General features: G+C 40.3%; 1 protein-coding gene across 1 annotated transcript; it reads right to left on the bottom strand.

The window, feature by feature from the left end:
* Positions 1-474: 474 nt before the first annotated feature.
* Positions 475-6,600, bottom strand: CXCL13 (C-X-C motif chemokine ligand 13). The gene is made up of 4 exons (XM_014865064.3): positions 6,430-6,600; positions 4,723-4,855; positions 1,853-1,933; positions 475-1,334 (listed from the first exon to the last, which is right to left on the bottom strand). Exons 1-4 carry the CDS (start codon positions 6,491-6,493, stop codon positions 1,280-1,282), a joined length of 333 nt encoding a protein of 110 aa, XP_014720550.1. The 5' UTR covers positions 6,494-6,600; the 3' UTR covers positions 475-1,279.
* Between the last annotated feature and the right edge of the window lie 3,537 nt (positions 6,601-10,137).

Raw genomic sequence — 10,137 nt, forward strand, 5'->3', positions numbered from 1 at the left:
CAACCCGAAAGCAGTGGGGAGGGTGAGGGGCACGACTGGAGTGGAGCTCAAGGCAGCAGTTAGTGGGAGAGCCAGGCTGGAACTGGGGAAGGAAGGAGACGGGAATTTAAGTATCTGCAACTTTTGTTTGTCAAACTCAAGGCAAAACTTTGTCAAATGAAACATTGGAGACCTTAAGAATCAGTATAATGAGACAGTGAAAATGGATTTTAGTAAGAGTTTGGAAATTTCTGAAGGAAATCATGATGAGTATACCAAGGGAAAGAGGCCCTCATGGCCAAGCATTTTCCCACTGTATTAATGTCAGGAATCACTTCACTCAACTTTGCCATATAATTGAGATAATCTATAAAAGGCAAACGGCACGCAAAGGAAAATTAACATGATGAAATCCTACTTTTCATTATGGTGAGTCAAAGAATGTCTGAGTTTGAGTAAGTGCGCCGTTAAGAATGAATCACTCATAATCAAGCAAAATGTTTGTTCAGGTTTATTGAACAGCATTAGATTAACAAGAAGCATTAAAGAATTGGATACCAGAGACCAAAAAAAAAAGTCTTTGCAAAAAATGTGAGTAAAAAGTCCATCAAAGCAAATGTATAAAGGAGTATACCTGAATATCACCCTTCAAATGCTTTTCCTGGATATTCTATGGATTTAAGTCTGGGGATCTTTGAATGTTATTAGTTTTTATGTGTGACAATAAATCTTATAAAGGAACTCTTTAAAATTGAAGGACCCCATTCCTCTCAATAGTGAGCTTTTAAACAGAAGACTCTACTATACGAAGCCCTCTGTCTGCTGTCATGTCAAAGTTCCATGAGTTTCCCAGGCAGCTTTTCCAGGCTCTTATGGAAGCCTGGTTTTCTTAGCATGTAAAATGATTGATTGAAATCATACCATTATTTCCTTCTTAATTCAAGCCACGTGTTCAGAGTTGAGGTTTAACTTCTCATTCCCTTATTTTCCAGGAAAATTTAGCATTAAACAATACGTATATTATTAGAAGAAATGCATATGATTTATAACTAAGTAACTATCCTCAAAGAAACTTTCCTCCTTGATGAATAAGAATGTAAACTCCAAGTGTATAGGGTCCTGTATTCGCAAAAAGCTCAAGTTTGCCCCATCAGCTTCTGCAGGGTTATTTTTACATACAGTCTCATGCTTGCTTGTATGTGGAAGACTTTTTCTTGGGAAAGATTCAATCAAACACAAAACTAAAACCCAGAGCAGGAATGAGGGGGTAATGCAGGTATCCTCAGTGGGGATATGGGCCTCAGGTAGTCATACTCTTAGATACTGGAGTTGGTGGAGTTGAAGGAAAAGTTTTTCTGTGAAACAAAAACAAAAACAAGAGAGTCATGTTTAGAGAAAGACTTACCAGAAACTTTGGCTTTCCTCTGGAGATATAAAACAAGAAATATTGTGCATACTGGCTTCAGTTTAGTTAACTGAGCTGCTGGAATGAGTCACCTCAACTCTGTCTGATAAATAATAATACTGAATAGGCATTTGTTTTAGGAACTTCTCATAAATTTTTTTTTCCTGCTTTATCTCCCCAAATCCCTCCTGGTACATAGTTGTATATCTTAGTTGCAGGTCCTTCTAGTTGTGGCATGTGGGACGCTGCCTCAACGTGGCCTGACCAGCGGCGCTGTGTCCGCGCCCAGGATCTGAACCAGTGAAACCCTGGGACGCCGCAACGAAGCATGAGAACTTAACCACTCGGCCATGGGGCCGGCCCCTAGGAACTTCTCATAAATTTAAAATGTTCCCCATGGGACACCCTTCAATAAAAATTTGAAAACCCTTCAGTGGAATCTGAAAACCCTTGGTATGCCTGACTTACCTCCATAATACATTCATTAATTTTTTTGTTGATTTGACTTTAGGGTTCAAGCACACAACGGACTTATTCTTCAACCAAATTCTGGGGGGAAACAAATGAAAATAAAAATAAAGCAATTTAGTCAATCCTGCACTTAAGGAAAGAGTTGAGTATAAAAATAATTATTCACAGATGAAGTGAAATTGGAGGTGGCAGTTTTAGATCTGCGGTTGGTGATTTGTAGCATTAAATCTGAAGAATAAGAAAAACCCTATTTGTAGACTGGTATGTGTGAGCTGGTGGAGCTGAATATGAAGTTGCCAGAATCTCACATGTCCAAGGGTAGCGTTTGGTTGACAACCTTTATATGAATTGGAGGTGGACCAACTAGCTGACTCCTAGGTCGGCTCCCTTCTAAGGTTATATCACAGTATCTTCAAAATGTGTTCATTCATTGAGCTTGGGAGAACAAAACAGACTATAAGAAACACTCTTTTGAGGACCTTTCATTTAAAAAAAATTCAATGAAATTTAAAGTGGGAGAGGTTACAGAGCTGATTGTTCTGAGTGACATCTACATTTTGTGAACCACCAGTTAGCAAGGCTTTCACTGTTCTAAGAAATTAAGCAACAACAAAAGCAGCAACAACAATTAGTAGCTGATATTGATCAAACATTTACAATGTGCCGGCCACTATGCTCAGCAAGTAATATGGATTATCTCAATTAATCTCAAAAAAGTCCTATGCTGGAAGAACTATTATTTCCTCACCTTCAGATGAGGAACTTGAGGTTTAGAGAGTTTAAACAAATTATCCAAGATTGCACAACAAATGAATGATAGAGCAGGATTCAAATGAAGGTTCTCTGACTCCATAACCCATACTTTTAGCCACTGCTCTACATAGGCGTGATCTGAAGGGTTACCAAGTGCCAGACTCAGTGTTGAATGTTTTACCTGCAGTGGAAGAAGTGAGGTCTCCCAGGTGAGAGCAAACTGGGAGACTCTACTCCTTATTGGGGTAACTTGAACAAAACACAATTTCTTGACGTTTCATTTATCTCAGCTGTAAAATGACAAAGCGAGGATCCATCCATCTAGCTTTGAAACTCTACCCTTGTAAGTGAATCTGTGAGAGGTCAGAGATCATAGAACTGTTGAGTTGTTAGGCAAAACCTTCCAATTTGGTTTCTGAATTCATGATGGAAAAACAGATTTCTGACCATCTGGACTCACAGTATCTTCCCCCGTGACTGCTATGAGTTTCTCAATAATTTGCAGCTTTTTTTTTTCTGTATCTGGTTAAAATTCAGAAATGCAGAATTTGGTGAGAAGATATGAAATCAATTTTTGTCACCTCCAAATGATGGAAGTTGAAGTAGAGAAAATAAGGGTGCATTACTTCCCTTGGTTGGGAGGTGAGACACTTGACTCATGGCAGAGGAAATGTAATGAAAAGAAAGGAGTGTCAGTTTTCTGCACAGCCAGAGAGACTGCTCCCACATAGGTCATGGCTAGACTTCACATCTCTGAGTTTGAGGGCAATATTCGTGGTTTCACTGGCAAAGACATTAGTGAAAGGATAATGCTTTTTTAATGAAAAATTTTGTACATATTTTTGATATCCCATATTTCTTTTTTACAAGTTGAATATAACTAGTTCAAGACCCAAAGCACTGATATCAAAATGGGATAAATAAAAAGTGCGTCCTTACAAACATTTCAAAGTCTAAAGAGGTCCCAGGGAAGAAATGCTAATGAAAGCCAAGTCAGGGATGCCCTGAGAGAGATGCTATGCAGAATAAATATGACAATGTGTTGTGAGCGCTCGGTTCATTAACATAGATCCAGGAAGGAGAAATGAAAGTTGTAAGTAGTGATATGCAAAAGATCCCCAGCAAATTGCTGTAAATTTTTAACAATTTACAATCTATTGTTGTAAATATTCAATACAGCAGTCCAACATTTGTTGAGCCTCTAGTATATGCCAGGTAAGGGATAAAGCACTGGGAATAGAGAAATAAATAATATCTGATCCCTGTCTATAAGGGACTTATTTTCTGGTGAGAGTGAAAGAGAAAAAAAACAAACCTGATTGTTTCAATGCAATGATGCTATAATAATTGCAGCTAACATTTGCTGAACATTTCCCAGGTACCAGGCACTGGGCTGGGGCTTTACATGCAGTGTGTAAAGTGTCATCTGATGTGTCATGGAAAATGCTATGATAGAAGTATCTGCAGATTTCTCTGGGAGTACAAAAAAAGGAGAGCCACAGTAGCAAGTGGTCATACCTTTTCAAAAAAGAAAATATCTATTAAATCTCTTGCAGCCACTTCTGTCCCCTTAGCCTAACTTTTTAATCAGTTATGGGATCAAAGTTGATAGAACATAAAGCTAAGGGAGAGTTCCATAAAATAGACGTTCGACCAATGACTATTGGTGTTACTTATTTTCTTGCTCTTTAAATTCTGGGGAACAAAGCATCTGCTTCTGCTGGCAATTTGTATTTGGTGGATAAGAGGCTGGGTGGGGGAAAGTGTGGGTAGAATCCTGAGTCTGTCCCTTCTAAGGGTACCCCCATTCGTTAACCTCCCTAAGCATGTGTTTCTGCATCTGTAAGGGAGGGATAACAATAGACATACCTTAATAGGGCTGTTGAAGGAATAAAATGAGAGAGTGTGCAGCAAGCACTTAGCTCAGGGCCACTGCAAAGTCTGTACTTTACAAATACCGCTGATTCTCAATCATCATTAGCCTGAGAATTGTTAGCAACACTGAAAGTAAATCACTTTGGGATTCTTGAGTAAGTAAGAACACTATGTGGCGATATTCGATCTGAATTTCATTGAGAGGAAGGAATAACGTATATATTTTTCTTGCAACTTACATGACTTCCATGTTTGGGCACCCGTTCCCAGGGGAAACAATTTGAACCCGGTCAATGTGGCGGATGGGGAAGAAGAATGAGGTGTGTTGGATGCATTTACACTTTAAGTTTGTATTATAGGCCTCCAGAACACCTGTAAACACAGAATCAGTTATTTTAATCCTTTCGCATGTAATTCATAACTAGAACTTAATTACTAATCTTTCATACGGTGCGTTTGAAGATTTAAAAATTTCAAGCCTGTGCTTCCACCCACGTGACTTTAGTTTGTGTATTTCTGCTTGTCGTGGCTTATTTTCAAATATTTTCTACCAAAATCATAAAAATAAAACTAGTTTTTTTAAAAACACAATACCTATGGAAATTTGTGGTAGCGTTATATTGGTACTCAGGTGATTGTCCAGATAATAAAATTCGAGAGCTGCCACTATCAGCTATAATTAATGCAATATAAAATCAACTGATCTTCACTCCCAACACATAAAAATCGAGGACATGAACTCCTTACAGTCCCCAGAGCAATAACAAGCTGTAGCAGAGTTCTCTCTCTTATACTCCCTCCCCTCAACCCTCCTGGTCTCTCAGTTTGAGGAAACACCACGGAAGACACTTTTTTGTTTTTGTTGCAAAAACGTCTCCATCTCAGTTGCAAATCATTACCAAACATCTCAGTTGCAAATCATTACCAAACAAAAACCAGTAATAAACATTCAAGACTATTTTTATTCAACAACAAAGGTTATTAGTACTAATCCTTTTATATGTAATTCATTGCATGCATTTTAATGAATTCTACCCTCTTTATCTCCAGTGCCTACCATAGCACCTGACATGTATTTGCAAATAAAAGGGACCTGACTCTCAAGGTGTTTACAATTTAGTGGGAGAAGCCAATGAACCAAAACTAAAATATCACACAATGTTATATTTCACCCAAGGTCCAAGCTGCATTATGAGAACAGAGGGCTTTGCCAGGAGCATTGGAAAAGCATCATGGAGGAATAGAGAGATGAGGGGCTTGAAGAACGAAAATGATGTGTGAAACAAAATAAAAATTGAAACAAAAGTTCCCTACATTTTAAGAACAAAAATTTATTTTCTACACCTCAGCAGAATATCATTCTGCACATGCACCAGATTCGTTCAGCTGTACAAAAACTTACACTTGAACTAGATATTTATCTATTTACACAGAGATAGCCTCCTCATTCAGGCTTGAAAGACTGCTTCTTTGCAGAAAGCGCAGACATGGTTCATGTCAGAGCTAACCATATAGAACTGTATCAGACTTTCCCTGCAGGAGACCAACCAGTTGGGGTCAATAATCTTTAAACCATATAAAGGGTCTGGTCAGAACACGGGTAGCAATGAAAAGCAGAACAAAGAAGAGACACAAGGAAAGAATTAGTTATAGCAGAACTGAATCTGAAAAAGGCCGGGAATAGACAAACCAAGTATAAGTCACATGGACATTGGACTTCCAGCATCTCCTCCTTCTATGAATAACAATCTTAATAATATAAATGCTTCCAGCCTCTAAGAGTTACATCCCTAAGCACCTTACTTTTAGAAATCTAGAAGCAGGTGAGCAGTTTTCTCCCCTTCAGTCATATTTCCCCCCATTTTCTAATTGAAAAAAAACACATTGAAACGGCTGAAGACCATTTCTGTTCAAAGCACAATGACTACATAAGTGAAAGTTCTCACCATGGACTGGAGAGAGGCTGCAGAGCAGCAGTGTGAGAAGCAGAGATCCTGGGATGAACCTCATTCTGCCTCAAGGTGGAGTTCAGACTTCAGCTCTGAGTCTAAACTGTGGGTTCTCAGCACAGACTCCTATTTATTTATGCCAGAAAGGGCCCTCCCACTGCCTTTGTCTCTAGTAGGTCAGCTGCATCATCAGTTTTAAAAGCCCCCAAATATTGCTGAGCTTGCTTTTTTTGAACTCCTCTTGCAAATTCTATGAATTTGCTTCAGAGCACTGTTAGTCTAATAAGATGTCTTTTGAACATGTAGACTATAAATGGCAGGGATGCTGCAGGAATCTGGAGGTGGGGAGGGCGGAAAAAGATACCAGTTTGGCGGCTCCACAGCACTCTCTCTAGGACCACTATCAGTGATGGTGGCTTTGATCGCTTCTGTCAGTGAAGGGTCAGCAGACTTTCTCAATGGCATTTGAACATATGCGCCATGAAATTAGGGACTCAGTTGGGCACATCATTTTGTCCCTAGGACCGGCAAGAGCGTCGAGACTTTGGTGGGTGCTCAGTAAATATTTGCAGATCCAAGGAACTTCTCTGTAAAGACAGATCCCTATGCTGACTAGGTTACTGTTTTTCCAGACTTCCCCACATCTTATTTCACTATCTGAAATACATGATTATGTAATCTGACCACTGGAAATCCTGGAAGGGGGCAAGTTCTGTGTCCCCTGCTTGGTGTGCCTGTGTCTGGCGGAAGGGAGGGAGGCCACGGCTTTGAGGAAGAGAATCTTCCTGGCTCTGGTATGCATGTTGAGCTGGAGAGTTATTGAGGGTTAGTGGAGGGTACCATTAGGATTTCATCAGGTGCCGAACCCCACCTCATATTACAGTTTGTTTGACACGTGTAAGCACAGTTTGGTTTTGATCCTGCAAGATGGCCCACAGCCTTAACTCACTTGCTAGGAGCTCTTTGATTAAAAAAAAAAAAAGAAAATTATGTGGACAATGACTGGTCTAGCCTAGAGTGCCACCAGGCTGCCCTGGAAGTATACAGGTGTGGATGTATGAAACCAGACCCATTGAATTACTGAAAAGTCAGAGGTTTAGTCTTCCTGGTGTGGCTTTCTAAACAATCTGATTTTTGCTACTCAATTAGCATTGTGAGTGTTTACATCCTGAATGCTCCAGTGTGTATGGAGTCGAGGTTGTGGTAACGTCACGCGCACTTCTCACAACAAGCAGCTCTCCAGTTGGCCTGAATGACTGCAGGGACAGGGGACTCAGCAGTCTGGAGGCAGCCCAGTCCATTGTGTGGGCAGTTCTAATTGTTGGAAAGTTCTTCCTTATGTACACGTGAAGCTGCTTCCCTAATAGCTTTGTCATTTTGTCCTAACTCAACACCTTGTCGCTGCATGAAAACAATTCTAAAGGCTCTTTCATATGTAGACTCCAAATATTTGAAGACAGGGTGTGTTAGCTGGGTCCTCCAGGAGGCAGATGCTGAGTAAAAGAAGGTTTTTGCAGAATAACTCCTGTGATAGATAAAAGTGGGAAGGAGGCAGGAGTGGGCAGGGAGAGCCTCAGATTGCAACGCTGATCTGACAATGCCCGTGACAACGCAACTCAGCTGAGGAACTCCACGGAAAAGACCATCTGTTGGAGGAGACTCACAATGAGCAAAGCAGTCCAGGCCTTACCACCCCTGCCAGGCTCAGTCATCAGCTAGGGCTTCTCAGAAACAGCCTGGTTTCTGGTAGAAGGCCAAGGCAGATTCGGAGGGTGCTAACAGCTGGATGCTGTCAGCTAACTGTACTTCTCACAGCTGGCCAGCAAGTTATTTCTGTAAGGGAAATCTGAGCAGTGGACCTCCGTGGCTGTCACACAGGATTATAAGCTAGAGGTTAAGAGCACAAACTATGGAGTCACCCGGTCAATGACATTGGATAGGTCACTTAATTTATCTATGCCTCATATTTCCCAGTTTTCTCATGGGGATAATACTAATTTTAAAGGGTTGTTTGGAGAATAAAATTGTGTGTATGTAGAGTTTTTGGCAAAGTGCCTGGCACACAGAATGTATTCAATAGATAGTCTGTCTGGCTGGCTGTCTATCCACCCATCCATCCAACCATCCATCCATCCATCCATTATCAATAGGTCTTACTAACCTCCATTCTAAAACCTCCACGTACTCACTTCAATGGTAAAAAAAAAATCTCTAGGTTTTAAAATTTATCACACAGTTTGAAGCTCTCTCACCATCTTTTTGCCAACTGGTTTATCTTTTTGAAACCTGTTGATCTATTTCATTGTTTCTCCTAAATCATGATTGCCCTTCCTTTTCCTTCCCGTACCTTCTCTGACTCACAGATACACACACAGACACACACACACACACCGCATGCACACACATCTGAACACCATACTACCCCAAGTATGGCTTTGCCAATAGAAAGTAGAGGAAGCCCACTATCTCCTTTGTCCTAGGCACTATTCTTCTATTAAAGCATTCCTAGACTGAATAACATTCTTCTGGCCATTTATATTGAATTAGCAGGCAACAAAATTTCTGTTTCTTTTGAAAATGGTCAATTTCTGACTATGTCTCATTCATTTCACTCATGCAGTTGGATCTTTGGACACAAGTGTAGGAGTTTCACATTTGCTTTTGTTATATGTACTATATATATCTCCTTGTTAGAGCAAAAATGAGTGATGCTGACAATAACAGAAATGGCGTAGGCACCTGAAGGAGGACTCTCAATAAATCTAGGAAATTCTACAATTGGACATCGTTAAAATAGGACTACTGGGTCAAGGAGCTAATTCCAGAGCAATTCTAAAATCTGCTTTTGGTCCTTTTAATGCTCAGAGTTCTGTATCTAGCTTACACTGACCAGAGAAGCCCTATACCTGCCTGCCTGAAGATGGGATTGGAGGTTGGGCAGTTCTCTGGTAGCCAGATGATTCTAGAAGTTTCCAGTATGACACTCCATGGTCCCATTTACAGCAGGGGTATAAATTTCAAAAACTTTGAAGCCAAGAAGAAAAATATTTTGAACAAACAGATGAAGGTCCAAGTGAAAAATTTTATTTTAAAAATGGCTTTTATAGATACTTCTGTTTGGAAACAAAAACATACGATTTGATTTCTATTAAACCTGATTTTTATGTTCAGATATATAAAAATCTAGGAAAAAGGAGAAAATTATGGGGAGGGTTTTTTCCCTGACTTGGGAATCAAACCAGATTTTTCTCTCCAGACCCAAGAAAAATTGGGTAGCTCTGAGTACCTTAGTACTCAAGCTGTGGTCCGTGGACGAACACCGTCAGCTTCACCTGAGAGCTTGTTAAAAATGCAGAATCTCAGGTCCTCCCTTTGAACAAGATTCCTAGGTGATTTGAATGCACCTTAAAGTCTTAGAAGCCCTGGTCTAGTAAAGCGTGAGCCACGTGCATATTCAAACGGTCTTCAGAGAAATGTTGGCACAAGTCACGTCCTCAGAGTGTGACGCACAGGTCCCTTATGAAAGCAGACAGGAAAAATGTGCTCACTGACAGCTAATTGCAGAGTGGTGACAAGAAGAAGAAGGAAATTCTCTCTCAAGATATGAAACAGTGAAATGTCACTAAAGTAGAGAGATGGCACAACTGGCCAAGTAGCTACCAGTCTAGCCAGCCAATAGGCATTGAACAGAGGGCCTGTGGTTGA

This window comes from Equus asinus, chromosome 3, assembly GCF_041296235.1.
Source record: "Equus asinus isolate D_3611 breed Donkey chromosome 3, EquAss-T2T_v2, whole genome shotgun sequence".
NCBI lineage: Eukaryota > Metazoa > Chordata > Mammalia > Perissodactyla > Equidae > Equus > Equus asinus.

Excerpts from the sequence above, each read along its gene's own strand:
- CXCL13 (XM_014865064.3), bottom strand. The coding sequence starts at position 6,493 with ATGAGGTTCATCCCAGGATCTCTGCTTCTCACACTGCTGCTCTGCAGC. Across the intron at positions 4,856-6,429 it reads CAGCCTCTCTCCAGTCCATG|GTGTTCTGGAGGCCTATAAT; the intron begins GTGAGAACTTTC and ends CTGTGTTTACAG. Across the intron at positions 1,335-1,852 it reads TTAATGAATGTATTATGGAG|AAAAACTTTTCCTTCAACTC; the intron begins GTAAGTCAGGCA and ends TTTGTTTCACAG.